The 18,511-nt window shown below is 41.2% G+C and overlaps 1 protein-coding gene across 1 annotated transcript in view; it reads left to right on the top strand.

The window, feature by feature from the left end:
• LOC311036433 (uncharacterized protein) overlaps window positions 1-18,511 on the top strand; it is a 52,595-nt gene that overhangs the window by 32,248 nt on the left and 1,836 nt on the right. Inside the window, exons 26-41 of the mRNA XM_084045126.1 lie at window positions 350-457; window positions 570-653; window positions 1,322-1,396; window positions 1,734-1,841; window positions 1,941-2,024; window positions 2,692-2,799; window positions 3,338-3,409; window positions 5,079-5,162; window positions 6,411-6,473; window positions 6,974-7,036; window positions 8,041-8,103; window positions 8,821-8,883; window positions 13,021-13,080; window positions 14,304-14,369; window positions 16,822-16,884; window positions 17,457-17,519. Coding sequence (XP_083901252.1) covers window positions 350-457; window positions 570-653; window positions 1,322-1,396; window positions 1,734-1,841; window positions 1,941-2,024; window positions 2,692-2,799; window positions 3,338-3,409; window positions 5,079-5,162; window positions 6,411-6,473; window positions 6,974-7,036; window positions 8,041-8,103; window positions 8,821-8,883; window positions 13,021-13,080; window positions 14,304-14,369; window positions 16,822-16,884; window positions 17,457-17,519 — 1,227 coding nt within the window. The remainder of the gene's footprint in view (window positions 1-349; window positions 458-569; window positions 654-1,321; window positions 1,397-1,733; window positions 1,842-1,940; window positions 2,025-2,691; window positions 2,800-3,337; window positions 3,410-5,078; window positions 5,163-6,410; window positions 6,474-6,973; window positions 7,037-8,040; window positions 8,104-8,820; window positions 8,884-13,020; window positions 13,081-14,303; window positions 14,370-16,821; window positions 16,885-17,456; window positions 17,520-18,511) is intronic.

Here is an 18,511-nt window from a genome sequence, read left to right as displayed (position 1 = left end):
ATATTAGATTAGACTCATACCCATTCATACAGTAGAGTAGACCAGCACAGCATTTATTTCGTTTGTTGACTATACATTAGACACAACGTCCATTCAGACAGACTAATACATTAGACACAGCAACCTTTCAGACAGGATAATATACTGTACATTAGACAGTATTTATTTAGTCAGTATAATATACATTATACAGTATTTAGACAGTATAATATACTACATTAGACAGTATTTAGACAGTAGAATATACTACGTTAGACAGTATTTAGACAGCAGAATATACTGTATTAGACAGCAGACAAGCACTCGTTGCTTCTCGTTAACGTTCAGTTTGTCCACCGTCTCCTCTCAGCGTTGTTCAGGTTGAGCCAATCGGATCAGGAGTCTAAACTGTCTGAGTTAGAGAACAGAGTGACAGCCAGCCAGACACAACTGGACCAGTTGAAGACACACAACACAGGTTGATCTGTCCTCTTTTACACTGCTGCTTCAATGAAAGGACATGAGAGCAGAGGAATGTCACTTCAACATAAAAACGACAACATTCATGTTTTGTTTTGTTTTGATTTCAGCTCATGCTGCCCAGCTGTCATCTGTAGACACCAGAGTGTCTTCTACTGAGAACACGCTGGCGGAGGTGAAGAATGAGACTGCAGGTTAGTACAGTACATCTATAGCCTCGCGTGTAGCCACACAACTATTCCACAATCTCCTGAATGCTACAGAGTCTGGAACTACACCTCCCGAAATCCGAGAGAGGTGGAAGTCCGAGATGTATGTTTTTGCCTCTACTGTGTGCGTGCGTGTGTGTGTGTGTGTGTGTGTGTGTGTGTGTGTGTGTGTGTGTGTGTGTGTGTGTGTGTGTGTGTGTGTGTGTGTGTGTGTGTGTGTGTGTGTGTGTGTGTGTGTGTGTGTGTGTGTGTGTGTGTGTGTGTGTGTGTGCGTGTGTGCAGCTAATCTCGCAAATTGACCCATCAGTGTCAAATATTTTGTGCACACTACCAGTATGCCAAGTAAGACACTCCACCACAGTTTTTTTTTCAAATCGTCCTAATGGTGATGCTATACCAGTCTGCTTTATACAGCATAAACCGTATGGTCGTATAATCGAAATTTAGCATTTTGTTCTACAGATTTTGTCCCAAGACCCACACAACTCGCTTCGGAGTCATGTGATGAACATGTATCACCCAGATGTTTTCATATTGCTTACCGATTGGCTGCAATTTGCTTTCAAATTCTCTGAGAGGGGCCTCTTTTGCAAAAAAAAAAAGAAATGAAATGAATTATGTTTGTGTGTTTATTTGCTTGTTGATCATTTCAGTCCAACTATCGGGTCTGTCAGCTGAGTTATCTTCTATGGAGTCCAGACTGGAAGACAGTCAGACAGAAAAAGAAGGTAAATAGTTTTACATTAGTTTGGTTGGTTGTAAAACGATATATTAGAGTAGACTCATACCCATTCATACAGTAGAGTAGACCATTATGCACAGCATTTATTTAGTTTGTTGACTATACATTAGAAACAACATCCATTCAGACAGTAGTCTATACAGTACATTAGACACAGCAACCTTTCAGACAGGATAATATACTGTACATTAGACAGTATTTAGACAGTATAATATACTACGTTAGACAGTATTTAGACAGTAGAATATACTAATTATATTAGACAGCAGACAAGCACTCGTTGCTTCTCGTTAACGTTCAGTTTGTCCACCGTCTCCTCTCAGCGTTGTTCAGGTTGAGCCAATCGGATCAGGAGTCTAAACTGTCTGAGTTGGAGAACAGAGTGACAGCCAGCCAGACACAACTGGACCAGTTGAAGACACACAACACAGGTCCTCTTTTACACTGCTGCTTCAATGAAAGGACATGAGAGCAGAGGAATGTCACTTCAACATAAAAACGTCAACATTCATGTTTTTTTTTTATATCAGCTCATGCGGCTCAGCTGTCATCTGTAGACACCAGAGTGTCTTCTACTGAGAACACGCTGGCGGAGGTGAAGAATGAGACTGCAGGTTAGTACATCTATAGCCTCGCGTGTAGCCACACAACTATTCCACAATCTCCTGAATGCTACAGAGTCTGGAACTACACCTCCCGAAATCCGAGAGAGGTGGAAGTCCGAGGTGTGTGTGTGTGTGTGTGTGTGTGTGTGTGTGTGTGTGTGTGTGTGTGTGTGTGTGTGTGTGTGTGTGTGTGTGTGTGTGTGTGTGTGTGTGTGTGTGTGTGTGTGTGTGTGTGTGTGTGTGTGTGTGTGTGTGTGTGTGTGTGTGTGTGTGTGTGTGTGTGTGTGGCTAATCTCACGATGGACCCATCAGTGTCAAATATTTCGTGCACACTACCAGTACTGTACGCCAAGTAAGACACTCCACCCCTGTTTTTTTTTCTTCAAATCGGCCTATAATGGTGATGCTATACCAGTCTGCTTTATACAGAATTAACCCTAATATCCCTATACTGAAGAGAACTTAAGATTGGTGTTGGTCTATGAAATCTATGAAAATACAATTTTATACAGTATGTAGTGGGGGTGGGTCCCTGTTTCATCTCTCTTTCAGCTAGGGGGTCCTTGGGCTGAAAAACGTTGAAGACCCTTGCATTAGACAGTATAATATACTACATTAGGCAGCAGACGAGCACTCGTTGCTTCTCGTTAACTTTCAGTTTGTTGTCTCCTCTCAGCGTTGTTCAGGTTGAGCCAATCGGATCAGGAGTCTAAACTGTCTGAGTTGGAGAACAGAGTGACAGCCAGCCAGACACAACTGGACCAGTTGAAGACACACAACACAGGTTGATCTGTCTGCTTTTCAGGGGTCCTTGGGGCGGTTCCAGGGGGTCCCCAGCAAAATGTGTTAATATAGCATCACAATAATTTTAACCACTTTAACCTTTTATACTTTGGGCTATTCAAAAATAGCCAAAGTAGATTTACAAGCTCATAGTGGCATGAGCTCTCTGAGCTTGTAGATCTTGTTCCAGCCAAATACATATCATTTTGGGTGTCCTTGACATGAAAAGGTTTGAGAACCACTGAATTAAAGGACATAAGAGCAGAGGAATGTCACTTCAACATTAGAGATGTACCAATACTATTTTTTCCTTCCCGACACCAATAACTTGCGTGTCGGCCGATACCGAGAACGATCCGATACCAGTGTGTAATTTAAACAAATCTCAAAGTTTGCTAACCACTGATCTAGGAATAAAACTAAAAATGCCATTTTAGGCAGTACTGTATATAGGCAGCTTTTCCGATACTGGTATCGGAACAAACTCTATTCATCGTTAAACGACATCATTCATGTTTGTTTTAATGTCTTAATTTCAGCTCATGCTGCCCAGCTGTCATCTGTAGACATCAGAGTGAACAAACTGGTGGAGGTGAAGAATGATACTGCAGGTTTGTACATCTATGGATTTGTTTTCTGTCTTGTCTCTCTTTGTTATCTTTGTGTTGATTTCGTCGACTAAAACTACGACAAAAATGTGCGTCTACTACCTTTTTTCACTGACGAAAACTAACTAAAAGCTAAGCTACGATGACTAAAACTAAGGCTAAATATATTGACAATTTTGTCAACAAATAAAAACTAGACTAAACGCGCTGCGACCCGTTGTAGATCGGCTATTTTCAGCATGCAACCAAGTGTAAAATCAGCCATTACGACGCCAACTTGACCAATCATTGAGCCCAAAACCAGAGCGGCATTCTTCTCTGTGGCTGAACAGCAGCACTGCAGCAGCTCATGGAATCATAATGAGGAAGTAAAATGTATAATAAGCAAGAAAGGAAACACGGCCGCAATAAATAGATCCAGGGCAAAGTATTGCCGACAAATTAAATGCACAAGTCGTCCAAAAATATATACAATTTATATACAAGTCCATAAATATATAATTCGGTTAGGCTTAAATATGAGGAGTTTAAGTGAATATTGGAATTATCGCCTACTAATCTACGAATCCATATATTTATATATCTGCAGTTCCGTCCCCAGGGGTCCCCGGTCCACGGGGGTAACGGGCCGCCACGGGGACCCCCGGCCGCCAAAAGGCAAGTTTTTTTTGGGCTTGTAGATCATCGATTTTCGCATAATAATTGAATAAGTGTGGGAAAACTCATTGGTTTGTGATCAGATTTCCTGCTTAAAGGGCAAGACCACTTTGGTAGAGGTTTGGGTTGTTAACGTTCAGTTTGTTGTCTTGACCGGGGTGCTCCTTCCATTCCGACATCTCACCACTCCGACTAGTGGCTTCCGCGTGCGGTTAAGGTTAGGGTTAGGGTTAGGTATAGGGTTCGTCAACGTCGGAAAGGAGACATGTCGGAAAGGAGAAATGCACCCGTCTTGACCTTGCCTTTTTCCGACAGCCAGCTCTCACACACACACACACACACACACACACACACACACACACACACACACACACACAGAGATCTACAAGCTAAACATTTAATATGCTACTAGTTAGCAAGAGAAATGACACACTATCCAAAAGTATAAAGAGGATATGTGTCTCAAATGGGGCATTTAAAGATGAATATGGGTGGGGCATTTAAAGATGAATATGATGTCTTGGGGTGATAATGGAATCCGTATTGAGCTTTTTTATTTTATTGGTTGCTTTAAAAAGCTTTTCTGTATCCTGCTATATGCATTTAATGCTGAAAACTGCTATGGAAAAACCCAATAAACAAAGTAAAAAAAAAAAAAAAAAGATGAATATGGACAGCAAAATGTTTATCTTACCTGGTGTCAGCAATGCAAAGCCGTTGTGTTTCATCGGCTACACAAGTTTTGGCTGCTTGCAAGCCAAGGAGTATAATTTAAATACTATAATATAATATAAACACCACAAGATAAAGCATGGAATGGTACCAGGCAAGTATTATAAGTTTAATTAGCATCCTTCAGGTGGGAGATTCTCTATGGACAGTATAGCTATAATAGCCTATATGTAGGACTGTCAGTCCAATATTGTAAAATGAAAATAATAAATCATTATTGTGTGACCCGATCAGTGTAAAAAAAATCTCTCACTCATGTTTTGTTTAAATGGCTTCATTTCAGCTCATGCTGCCCAGCTGTTATCTTTAGACGCCAGAGTGACTTCTACTGAGAACCAGCTGGCGGAGGTGACCATTCAGAATTCAGGTTAGTTGATGTGATTAGTTCATCACATATATCAGTGGTTCTCAAACTTTTTTTGTGTCAAGGACCCTCAAAATGATATGTATTTGGAATATATATATATTCAAAGTTTTGCACAAGTGTCCATGATTTTTCAAAAATGGCAGATCTATAAGCTCATAGCTCGGCATTCGGTGCTATGAGCTATGAGCTTGTATATGGCTTGTATATTGAGCTTGTGTATATATAGCTTGTATAGCTGCTATTTTTGAATAGCCAAACTATAAAATATGGTTAAAGTGGTTAAAATGATTGTGACACTATATTAACTAATTTTACTGGGGACCCCCTGGTACCCCTCCAAGGATCCCTGGGGGTTGAGAACCAATGACATATATAACCCGACGCCTGAAGGAGCTGCTGTGGTTCAGGCAGACAACTCAAAGCAGCATCAACACCCTATTAGGTCACATTACAGTCATCACATTACAGTCATTTGCCACATGCACACTATTATCTGAATGGGGCAGGCTGTTACCTCCCTGCTTGATTAGGGCATCGGTTCTCAACCTTTTCAGGCCACGACCCCCCAAAATAATCACATCTGAACTGGGGACCCACCACCCTGACAAGCACTTGGAATTGTAGGAATTTTTAGGCATTACATTTTGTTTAGATAGAAATTGTGAAAATAGCTGATCTACATACTCATGTACTGTAGATCAGCTATTCAAAAGCTATTCAAAAATGTTACCTCTTTCTTTGTTAATATTTCACAATTTGGCCAATGTTTGACCATGTTTTATAGTATAGTTTAGTTTGTCGATTACTTTTGATGTGATGAAGAATTCATTTTAGACGTGTTAAATAGGTCTTAAAAGTCATTATTTGTAAATTTGGAAATGAGCAGATAGCCTAGCCACATACATACTGTATTTTGGTTTGTTTGGGTGAATGTTATGCCCATTTTAATGTACTGTGGATAAAGTAGCTATTTACATCTATTGTATATCTTCTAGGAATATTCTTTTTCTTTCTTGCTTTCTTGCTTACTTGCTTTCTTTCTTTGTAGACACCTCGTAGCTTTAAACTTCTAACAGTGTGTGTTGGCTTTAAACCTTGAATCACGTGCCTTGAGGCTATAATACACTTTTCTTTCATCATCTTCTCATAGTCATCGTCTTTGTCTTCTGTTCTTATACTCTTGTTATTATTGAATGTAAAGTGTGTAACGTTTAGGCTGTACTGACGGTTTCTGTGATGTTCATTCAGCGTTCAACCGCAAACTGACCATCACTGACGGACAAGTCCAAGAAGTCAAGAGGAACTGTTCAGGTGACTGTTCATTCTGTTCTACTATTCTCTACTACAAGGGTTCCCAAACCTTTCAGGCCACAACGCCCCAAAATAATAATTTTTGAACTGGGGACCCCCCACCCTGATAAGCACTTGGAATTTTAGGCATTACTATTTAGTTTGACTCGGTTCCACAGATAAAAATAGCCGATCTACAAGTGCCTCGCTGTGCAAGGCGCTGTGAGCTTGTAGATTCGGCTATTTTCACTGTTTGCCTCAATGTTTGCCTCTTTCTTTCGTAATATTTGACAATTTGGTATTAAAAAGGTCTTAAAAGTCATTAAATTGTCACTTTAGAAATGTGCAGATACCCTGTATGCACTTATACTGTACTGTATGTTGGTTTGTTTACAATTGATAAACCCCCGGTTTGGGAACCACTGCTCTACTATATATGCTTTACTAATTGATTACTAATTTCATATTATGCTATACTCCACTAAATTCTTTACTGTACTTTTTTACTTTAATCATTTCAGCCCAAGACTCCAAACTGTCCCTCATGGAGACTAGAATGGCTGCCAGAGAAGATGAGGTGAAAGGTACAGTTACATTTCAGAAGTCCAACAGTAGATCAGCAACATGATGACAATCAATCAATATTAAACACATGAACCCTTGCATCCCTATTCTGGGGGCGAATATTAACCGAAAATAGCTGATCTACAAGCTCGCAACGTGAGCTTGTTGGCAGTGTTCATTTTGACAGCAAATTTTGATATAGTCTTTTGAATAAAATTCCATTTAGTTTTAGTCATATTCCAGTTATTTGAAATGTTTTAGTTTCAGTCTAGTTTTAGTTGACTACGTCCCTCAATAAAATTTTAGTCTAGTCTTTATTTGCTGACAACAGTGTCAATATATTTAGTCAGTTTTAGTCGTCATAGCTTAGTTTTTATTTAGTTTTTGTTCCGTTTTCATTAGTGAAAAAAAGGTAGTCAATTAACATTATTCATCATAGTTTTAGTCGACGAAATTAACACTGCTTGATGGTCACCACACAACAAGCAGTGTTCTCTGTCCGTCGAAGAGAATACTGTACATGGTGTATGGAGTGTATGGGAAATACTAGCAGACCTAGTTTAGAGCCCTGGGGGACCCCAGTCAACTAAAGGCTGTTTCAGACGGGGAGCGAGTGTCACAGGCGTTCTCACTTGGATCAGCGGAGACGTGACCTGTGCGTAGCGGGGGAAAATTGACCACAATCCAGAAATGAGCACGAGCGCAGAATTTCACGGGACCGCGACCGCTTGCCTCTCTGCCCTTCAACTTCTCTGCGTGTCCCAAATAATCCCACCTCTCATTGAAAATGAATTACTAAGGCGTGTCACTCGCTCCCCGTCCTAAACGGCCTTAAGTAGGGTTTAAGTAGTTAATCTCCTCTTCTGGGGGAACATTCCTTCAAAATAGATGGGTTATTTTTGCTGAGATTTGAGATTTGCTGTTGATGGAAAAAAGCAGGCCAGAGATGATTTTGTGGTCTTAATGGGTTTAAGTGGTTAAATGCTGCCAGGTTGAAAACATATTTAATTTATTATCATTTCAGCTCAAGATGTTGAACTGACTGTCATGGAGTCAAGAATGACTGACGGTGAAAACAGAACCACAGGTAACAGAACTACAGATCCCCTTATGAAGGGAACATATGTCTATTTTAAGTCACACTGTGTAGCCTAACTTCCATTTTAGTAGTCTTTTTGGTGACACCTCTGGTAGCGCCATTGGCTGTTAGAACTGCAATTCCCAGAATTCCGTTCAAAACAACCATGGAAGTATCTCTCCAAAACCAACGCTGCCGGGTCCTAGCACCGAGGATATTTTGCTGCAACTACATTGTCAGAAACTGTATTAACACATGGTAAACGGTGCATTTATATAGCGTCTTTATCCACAGCGCAATGTGCAATCCACAATGTGCAATTAATTCACCCACACACAGGATATACAACCAGCAGTACTAGAGGTCCTGGTAGGATAGAAAACCAGCAGTACTAGAGGTCCTGGTAGGATATAAAACCATCAGTACTAGAGGTCCTGGTAGGATATAAAACCATCAGTACTAGAGGTCCTGGTAGGACACAGTGGTTCTCAACCTTATCTGGATCAGGACTCACTTGAAAATCTCGAAAGCGTTCATGGCCCACCCATCTGGACCACTTTACACGTTAAGTGGGCAGATGGGTGGGCTGTGTGCATTTTCAGAGCCTGTTTATTTTAATGAAAGGGTTTGAGAAACACTGCTCTATTGATCATTACTAGAGGACGAGTGTGTTAGATGATCATCTTGGAGGTGGAAACTAATTCTTGTGTTGTTTTGTTATTTCAGTCCTGGATGGCAGACTGGTTGCCATGGAGATCCAGGTGGAAGAATTGAAGAAGGAAAACACAGGTGCATTTTTCCAGTGGTTGCCGTGGAGATAAAATGCTGAATATATTTATTTAGATATACTGTATGAGATGTATATGTATATATGTATATATATATATATTATATTATATATATATATATATATATCTCCATCCATATAGTCAGGTTTTTCTACCTACAGCAGGGGTCTTCAACGTTTTTCAGGCCAAGGACCCCTTAGCTGAGCGAGAGATGAAGCAGGGACCCCTACGTATAACATTTTGTTGCAGATTAAACTTTTTCATGAATAGACTAGTTTGACACCACTATCGTCATCGTTTATATTTTCTATTAATATGTTGGATTCATGTGACATTTTCAGACATTCAACCTTAAACCCTCAATACTTAGTAAACTTGGTAAACTCTGTACTTGGTCTGCTCTTTTCTCCCTTTACAACCAAACCTCCCCACAGAATAGGGATGTTAGGGCTCAAGTGCTTAATAAAATAAAATAAAATAAAAAGTTCCTATCGCTCAAAGATTTGGCGGCCCCCCTGTAGTAACTCTGAGGACCCCCTAGGGGTCCCGGACCCCCTGTTGAAGACCCATGACCTACAGTATATTGATTTGTACACGTACGTAGAGAAGTGTATTGATTGTTGTCCATATCGTTGTTGTCGTGCAGAAAACCCTGTATCTCCATATTTTAACGTTGTTTTGGGGGGTAAATGAATGCCCTATACTTCGTCATACACAGTGTCTCGCTGAGCTTGCAGATCTGCTATTCTTTGACTCTTTTGAATCTGAATCCTGTAAAGCATACATGGGCAACTGGCGGCCCGGGGGCCACATGCGGCCCCCACCTTCACTTAATGCGGCCCGCAGGTTAATATCATAATACTGATGTATTATTGATTTCAGATGTTACAATTTCAAACATTTAAACATGACCCACTTTAATTTCAGTCTAAATTTGTGGCTTAATGACAAGTATTAAAATTTGATTGTCTTTTTTATGTCCAATGTATTTGTATTTAAGTTGAGTTTGAGCTTGTAGATTGGCTATTTTTGCAATTTTTGTGTGACATAGAACGGAAAAAGTTTAAATCCGGAGATAAGAGGTGTTTGCCCGACAGTGTATGCAATGTGGGGCCCTCTGGAGTGGGTGTGGAAATATAGTGGCCCTCTCCATCATCAAAGTTGCATCATCACCCCTGCTGTAAAGTAACAATTTTGGACATGAGGTTTCCAGGCGACAGCAACGATGTGTTCTATGGCAGCGATGGAGAAGTACGTACAGTAGTGATGTGCGGGTCGGGTTTTTTCATGACCTGCCCCTCCACGGAACCCAACCCGCCTCAACCCGCCCCGCGAACCCATATATAAATCTATGGCTCAACCCGCCCCGCGACCCGCGGTAAAAAAAAATCGGTAAAATAATCTTCAAGTATATACCCCAAGTGTATTCAAACTGTTTTACTGTTATTATTCTTATTCTTATTAGGAATAAAGACAAAACAAGAGCATGTGATTTTATTTTATTTTTGCGTGTGAGAGCGGCTGACCCGCTCACCCGCAGCCCGCATAATTGCCTCTGAAATCCTGACTCGACCCACCCGCGCCGCGGGTTGACCCGCGGGTCCCGGTCGGCCCGCTCATCACTAACGTACAGTATGTCTGACGTTCTCTGTTTTAATCAACCTAACAGGACTCTGTATGCGAAGGTGTTGTTTGTTGTTGTTGTACGTTGTTGTTGTACGTTGTTGTTGTTTTGCAGTGGTGGAAAGTACAGTAATTAGGTTTATTTACTTAAGTACTTTACTTAAGTAAAATGTTGAGGTATTTGTACTTTACTTGACAATTTCCAATTTCCAATACTTTTACTTTTACTCCACTAGCCCACTGCAATTATTTGAAAACTTTAGTTACCAGGTACTTTGTAGATTTTTGATTATTATTACAAAACACACATCAACCACTTCAGCCCTATATTCAATTTGGCCATTTGAAAATAGCCGATCTACAAGCTCACAATGCGTCGCGATGCGACACATTGTGAGCTTCTAGATCTGCTATTTTCAAAAGATTTTTATACATTTGAAAACGTGAAATGGGACATTCTGCACAATGAGTACTTTTACTTTTGGTACTTAAATACTTGTGTACTTTTACTCAAGTACATTTTGAATTCCGGACTTTTACTTGTAAAATGTATTTCTACATTGCAGTATTGATACTTTTACTTAAGTAAAACATGCAAGTACTTTTTCCACCACTGTTGTTTTGTCAACACACTCTCACTCCCCTAAATTAATATTGTGACTTCTTAGGTCAAAACCAGTTTCGGTGCCCCCCGGGACCGCTTTGTCAGCAGGGGTCAGCGGGGGGAGGGGGGGGAGTGCGGGGCGGAAGATTTACGCTTCACTGCCGTGTTTCACCGTTTTAGTGCTCCTTCAGCAGCCGCTGCTTCTATATTTCATTGCTATTCGGCGATAGTTCAGTTTATTTCACTTTTTCCCCACCGTTTGGTGCCCCCCCAAGGTTGGTGCCCTGTGCTTAAGCACCTAAAGCCCTTTCGTTAATCCTGCACGGGGGGGGGGGGCGGGGGTATCCCGTTCCAGTCAAACGGTGCCGTCCCGGGCACTTCCGCACTCCAGGAATGCAGAAGTGCCGTTCTCAAACCCAAGACGTACAAGGGGTGACGTCTCCGGCAAAAAAATACAGTTAAACCGACGGAGGCGCGCCGTCTAAAGCGGACTTGAGCCACCAGAGGCACCGCTGAGCGAGCCGTCAGGCGAGCGAGTCGACACGCCGAGCGTTGCCAAGTCCCCCTTCAGTCGTCTAGAGCGCTGTTCGAGTTAATGTCCCGATGTCCCGGACAGAATGGTAACTCATATCCCCCCTAGTCAACATGTACAGTTTTTGCCCCCCCTTCCCACCCAGTCCAACGTTTTGCCGTCTTGGGAGTGAGAATGCGTTGGTTTTGTTGTTGTTGTTGTTGTTGCTGCGTGTCATACATGTGGACCATGTATGTACTGTCAAACTGTCTGGATTGTCATTTTATTTCTATCAATAAAATGTATTATGAACGTGTGTGTGTGTGTGTGTGTGTGTGTGTGTGTGTGCGTGTGTTCGTGTGTGCGTGCGTACGTGCATGCGTGGATTAAAGTTCTCATTCGCCAAGACTGATTTGATTTGAGTCATTTGGATTCCATAGAAGCCAGCATGTATGGACACAGCAAAAATATTTCCGGGTTATTTTAAGATGAGAGCATTTGAAGTGGTCAAACTAGCAATTATGTAAAGAAGCATCTTCCTTCAAATTCTCGGATATGGTTAAATACTCAATCTGAACTGTATAACATATTGTAACATATTGTGTTAATTGTTTAGAAAACAAATCGCACATTAGGACTTGGCCATACAAATTTGTTTCAGTCATGAGATTTTATTTTGCTTTAATCCGTGTGTGTGTGCGTGTGTGTGTGTGCGTGTGCTCATGTCCAGCATCGTTTCATAACATCCAATCACCATGCATTTGTCGCTGTTCCACTGCAAAACTGATTTAAACTGTTGTCCACGCCAAGAACGATAACCACAATGATAACAATGAATGCAACATCTTAAAAATCGTTCTTACTCAAGTATAGATGGCTGAGTTAGTCCACACACCACAACAGTAGCGACAACGGCGATGGCGAACAATATTGTATTTGTTGTTGTCGCTTTTTACCCCTTTTTCTCCTAAATGTGGCCTATTGATTCCTCCCCACACATTTGTATGTTGTCACTGCTGTTGTATCCTACTGGCTCAGCTGCCAGTGAGGAGCCCCCGCCGAGAGGACGTGGGGTAACTGTCCTACTCCTCTCGCCCAACACTCCCCACTGACAGGCTCCACCCCAACCTGTAGGAGTACGTGCAGTGACAATTATCACCCTCCCCACCCGACTTCCCTCCCCACAAACACGGGCCAATTATGTTTGTATAGACGCTCGGATGCGCCACGGTGGATTCGAACCCACAGCCTCCCACGGTGGTGGGCAGCCACTTAACCATTGATAGGCGATTGTTCTTTAAATAATTAAACAAATTGAACAATTTTGCAATCAGAGACGTCCCAGCAAATTCAACCCTGGTTATAGTTATCTTTCTTGGCATGTTTACACATTCCACCAGATATGATGGTTCAAATGGACAGCAGCGACAGATTTCTGAAGGACTTGAAGAAGACTGCAGGTAGCCTATCTTCACTGATTCTCAACCCTTTTCGTTTCACAAGGACCCCTCCCTCGGTGTTCATTTAACTGCAGAGATTGTACAAATGTAACCAAATGGACCCGTCACGGGTCCATTTGGTTACATCTGTACAATCTCTTGAGATACAGTCCATTTGGGGCCCTAGCTATTTTTAGCAAGAGACTTGATTTGAAGTAAAAAATCTTAATGAAAAAAAGTCAATTATTTTGGACATTTTTGAAAGTCCTTTTGAAATAACAAAAACAAAAAGCAAGAAAACTAAAAGATAAATAAAGGAACATTTGCCTCACGACCCATAAAAATCGGTCCGCGACCAACAAATGGGTCCCCCTGACCCAGTGTTTGGGAACCACTGATTTGGAACCCCCTCAAGGTCCTCTGGGGGGTCCCTGGACCTCACGTTGAGAACCAGTGACCTATATGTGTCTGTCCGTCTGTCCGCCCGTCCGTCTGTCTGTCATCCTGTCCATGCTATATATTATTGTTGGCAGTTTTAACACGACTTGTGTTAGGGACTTTAGGATTTTAATGATTCCTTCTTAACGTTACGATTCCTTATCGGTTCCCTTTAACGATTCCGACAGGGGGGGGGTTCCCATTTGGACCCTTACAGCTCTGTAACTCTGAGAGTGTACAAATGGAACCTAATGGACCCTTATGGGTCCACCCATTCTCACTCCCAAGGCGTGCGGAGAGATAATAAAAAAAAGTCGAGAGAGAAAAAAAAATCGCACCCACTGTGGGATTCGATCACGGAAGGTTACAGTCACTAGTTGGGTGCTGCTACCAGGTGCCTTGTAGTTTTTGTAGTCTTATAGTGACGCATTAGGGAGTGAAAATGAGCGTCATTAACTGACGCCTATCTGTGAGAATGTGTTGTATGGGTCCATTTGGTTCCATTCGTACACTCTCAGAGTTATGGTGGTCCTTGAAATAAAAAAAAGTTTGAGAACCACCGGTATTGTAGGCTAATTGTAAATCAATTGTATAGCAGACATACCAGCGGTTCCAAATGGGATGGATCCTTGATGATCCTTGATGTTGTTGGATCCGGTTCCTACTTTGGTTCCGGATCCTGTGTGTGTGTGTGTGTGTGTGTGTGTGTGTGTGTGTGTGTGTGTGTGTGTGTGTGTGTGTGTGTGTGTGTGTGTGTGTGTGTGTGTGTGTGTGTGTGTGTGTGGGGTCATTGTTCCAACTTCCAGGCCATACAGCTGACCTGGGTGCTGCAGTTACAGACAGACTGGACGCAGCTAAAGCATACACAGAAGGTAATCGTGACGATTTTATGTATATAGTACCTTTTATTAGAAGGATAAACTATGCACCATCTCATTTTCGAGGGGGTCCTGGTTGGATAAACAACTAAAGATGTATACTGTATATATTAGATATATTTTGGTTAAACTAAGTGATAAAGGTTGGGTAAGTGATATTTTTTTGATAAAACAAAAGGTTTTTGATTAAAAGGTTAAAGCACTATATTCTGATAGTAATCATTGCTATAGAGTGTTTGTTCAGTCACAGGAGTCTCCCTGTCTCTCCAGCTCTTTAATAAACAGAAAATACTCTATAGCAACTAGTACTATCAGAATATAGAGCTACACTTATTCTAACAAAATCACTTACCCTACCTTTAAATAGCTCTATATTCCCCATAGTAATCATTGCTATAGAGTGTTTGTTCAGTACCAGGGATCTCCCCCCTCCCTCAGTCTCTCCATCTCTTTAGTAAACATAGAATACATTTTCAGGTTGGGATGCCAATTTCATCCAATCCAGGAGAGAGAACTCACGCAGCATACAGGATAAACGAGTGAAATTGGAAGTGATGACGCAAATAAACGAGCAGACAGAATTGGAACTGAAACACAAGCTAATTAATGTATCTTGTGGAGGGGGGGGGCTCTCTCTCCTGATTGGATGAAATTCGTAACCCACCTGAAAATGCATTTTCTGTTTACTAAAGCGCTGGATGGACGGGGAGATCCCTGTTACTGAACAAAGACTCTATAGCAATGATTACTAACAGAATATAGGCCTAGGGCTATTTAACCTTTAAAAAAATATATGTCTTTTTTTATTTTAACCAAAAATATCACAGCACCTGTCAGCCTATCTGAGCTGTCACAAAACATAAAGTACGACTATGAAATACGAAAATGCTTCATTAGAATAATCGTTTTGGTCCTTCGACCGGTCATAAGGGTTCAAATCTGATTTTGATCCTGGTGAAACAGGATTAGACATTGGAGTAAAACAGAGCTATGTATACTTAGATTTAGGATGCGGTTGGAAAGTTAAAAATAGCATACTTAAATCTACACATCTAAATCTTTACCTAAGACATTTTCAACCTTGCCTTCATATAATTGGTCCTCACGAATGCTCTTTATAAAATGCCACAATTTCTGGCTACTCACTCTGCTTCTCATTGATGGGCTGTGAACATTTCAGAAACCTGCCTAGTGCCTACCGATGACATCAATGTGGATTCCAAGCTAAAAGAAACTACATCCTTTCTCTTCCTGGAAAGTTAGCATGCTGAAATAAAAGCTGTATCAGTAAAAGAAAAAAATACAAAGAAAAAGAAAAATAACTCTTGTTTGAAATTACCATCAATGATGTCACCGGTAGGCACAGAGCAAATAGACAGAAATGGTTCCATCTTATGACAGCAGTGATTAGTAAGGTCCAAAGAAACGGTTGAAAGTGGGTGAATTGTACATTTAAGAATGTTTGTATGACTCTAGATTATGCAATTTCTTTGTTCAAATACAATCCTGGATTGGGCCTTTTAAAGAGCGCAGGTAAGATTCAAAATCAAAGTGATTTTCAACACTATTCATACAGTAACTAGATAGATAGATAGACTTTTTTATTATAGTGTCCTGCACCACAAAGATGCCCAGCCCGCACAGGCATACAAGACACTCACAAAATGTACATACACCACAAACACAATACACATTATTGATTGTCCAGGCTGTGAGTTATGGATACATCGTTCTCCAACGCAACTGCCAATGCTTCTCTGTGAATTTTCCAAATACAAAAACTTCCTTAGTGAATAGCCTACTACTATTGTTACCATTCATCAAGTTTATGTTTTTATTTATTTTATAAACCGTTTCACTGCTGATGGAATCCAATCACCTCACTGTGTTTTACTGTTGAAATGTTGAAATGAACCGCTCGTGGTTTGCTCATACATTAACTAATACAATCCGTATAGAGTTTGCTCATACAATAACTTGTACGTACACAGCTCCCTACTTGGACACCTACTGTCCGACAACTAAGTTGGTACTGCCTGAAGGTCATAAGCATAATATCGCCCCTGGCCAACTGGGGATTTCCTCATGGATTGAGCAGTAGATGTTTGGTTAGACAAAAAAAAAAGACTGCCGTGAAACTTTGAATGCACATACCCACTAGGCCTAGGAAGAAATGCCCTCAATTGTTCACATTGGCCTCATGGTGGCTCTAGAACGGGTCGCAAAACACAGCCCTGGGTAGGCAACAAGGCCTGGCGGGGATCTGCGCTCAGAGGAATGCCCTTTTCTAGTTTCTCATGCGGAAAACCTGGCTTCGAATCCAGGGTGTTACAGTTGCAACTACCTCTCTCTGTCCAGAGAGGACATAAAACTTAGAGATTGAAGCTTTAAATCCACAAGGAATCTTTTTGTTGACTTTTATTAATGTGTGACTTGATGTTGTCAGGGTTGGAGAGGAGAGTCAACATGACAGAGACACAGACAGCGGAGCTGCAGATACAGAACACGGGTGATGTGTTCAATCTACTTATTTGATCCATTCTATACTGCAGTGGTTCTCGACCCGTGGGTCGGGACCCCCCAATTATACTCCGACGTACGTTGGTGGCACTCGCCGAAAATACCCGATCTGCATGCTCACAGTTGTGATCTCGTACATCGGCTATCTTCGGTGACGGACAGATTTTAAGTTGAGCATTACTCACGCCTATGTTGTTACGTTGTAATACCATAGCAATGGACAGGTCGACGATGTGAACAGTCAGTTCCCAAAGGTCAGATTTAATAACAGTGTGGACAGTCGGTTCTAAAGATCACATTTAATAAGTGTGGACAGTCAGTCCTAAAGATCTTATTTAATAACAGTGTGAACAGTCAGTCCTATAAAGATCTCATTTAATAACAGTGTGGACAATCAGTCCTATAAAGATCTCATTTAATAACATAGTGTGAACAGTAAGTCCTATAAAGATCTCATTTAATAACAGTGTGGACAATCAGTCCTAAAGATCCAAAACGAATGGGATTTGCCTGTAGTCTGAACAAAGCCTGAAATGACTGACGTGTGAAATGTGTGTTTAGCGTTGGAGATCCGACTGAACCAGACCTTCATTCTACTGGAGCGTCTGACAGCGCGAACCTCAGGTTAGACTTTCATCTTTCATGCCATAGATCTTCAACAGGGGGTCCGGGACCCCTAAGGGTTCCTCAGCATGAGTTACTACAAGGCCTAAAAGCCACAGAGTTAAATCGTTACTCGCAATTATTTGTATGGCAATTCATCGTCAAGTAAAATTCCATAATGGTGACGGCCCTAACTCTGACAACCGGATGCTCCAACACTTGAGAACTTATACAGGATCCAGGATAAACACGTGAAATCGGAAGTGATAAAGAAAAAAGAGCATGCAAAATTGGAACTGGAACACTATAAAAATTGAAGATGATGATGATTTGTGGGATTCTCTCTCCTGATTGGATGAAATTGGTGTCCCGACCTGAAAATGTATTTCATGTTTAGCTGGAGAGACAGGGAGACCCCCCGTTACTGAACACAACACTCTATATAGCAATGAATACCATCAGAATATAGAGCTTTAGTGGGGCATTCCTTTAAGCCATTCAATCTGGGAACACATACTGTGTCATTTTAGATTTTAGTTATAACCATTATTTTATACTTTGGGCTATTCAAAAATAGCAGATATACAAGCTCGTAGCACGGCACCGAGTGCTGGGCTACGAGCTTGTAGATCTGCTATTTTTTTTAAATGTTATCGTGAAAATTGTTCTTTAAAGCGACAATTTTTAACTAAAATCTTTGGGGGAATCTGGGGTTTTACAAATGTCTTCTAAATCCTAACAATAATATAAGAAAAAAGATTATATTGCTATAATATCAGTTGTTCTCAAACTTTTTCATGTCAAAGACCACCCAAAATCATATGTATTTAGGCGCGGAACCCCAGAAGCAAAAATGTAGTTAAGTGTGTGTGTGTGTGTGTGTGTGTGTGTGTGTGTGTGTGTGTGTGTGTGTGTGTGTGTGTGTGTGTGTGTGTGTGTGTGTGTGTGTGTGTGTGTGTGTGTGTGTGTGTGTGTGTGTGTGTGTGTGTGTGTGTGTGTGTGTGCGCACATAT

Source organism: Gymnoscopelus microlampas, assembly GCF_963454915.1.
Source record: "Gymnoscopelus microlampas genome assembly, chromosome: 20".
Lineage (NCBI taxonomy): Eukaryota > Metazoa > Chordata > Actinopteri > Myctophiformes > Myctophidae > Gymnoscopelus > Gymnoscopelus microlampas.
Note: the sequence above shows the minus strand (reverse complement) of the source record. Positions and strands in the feature narration are given on the sequence as shown.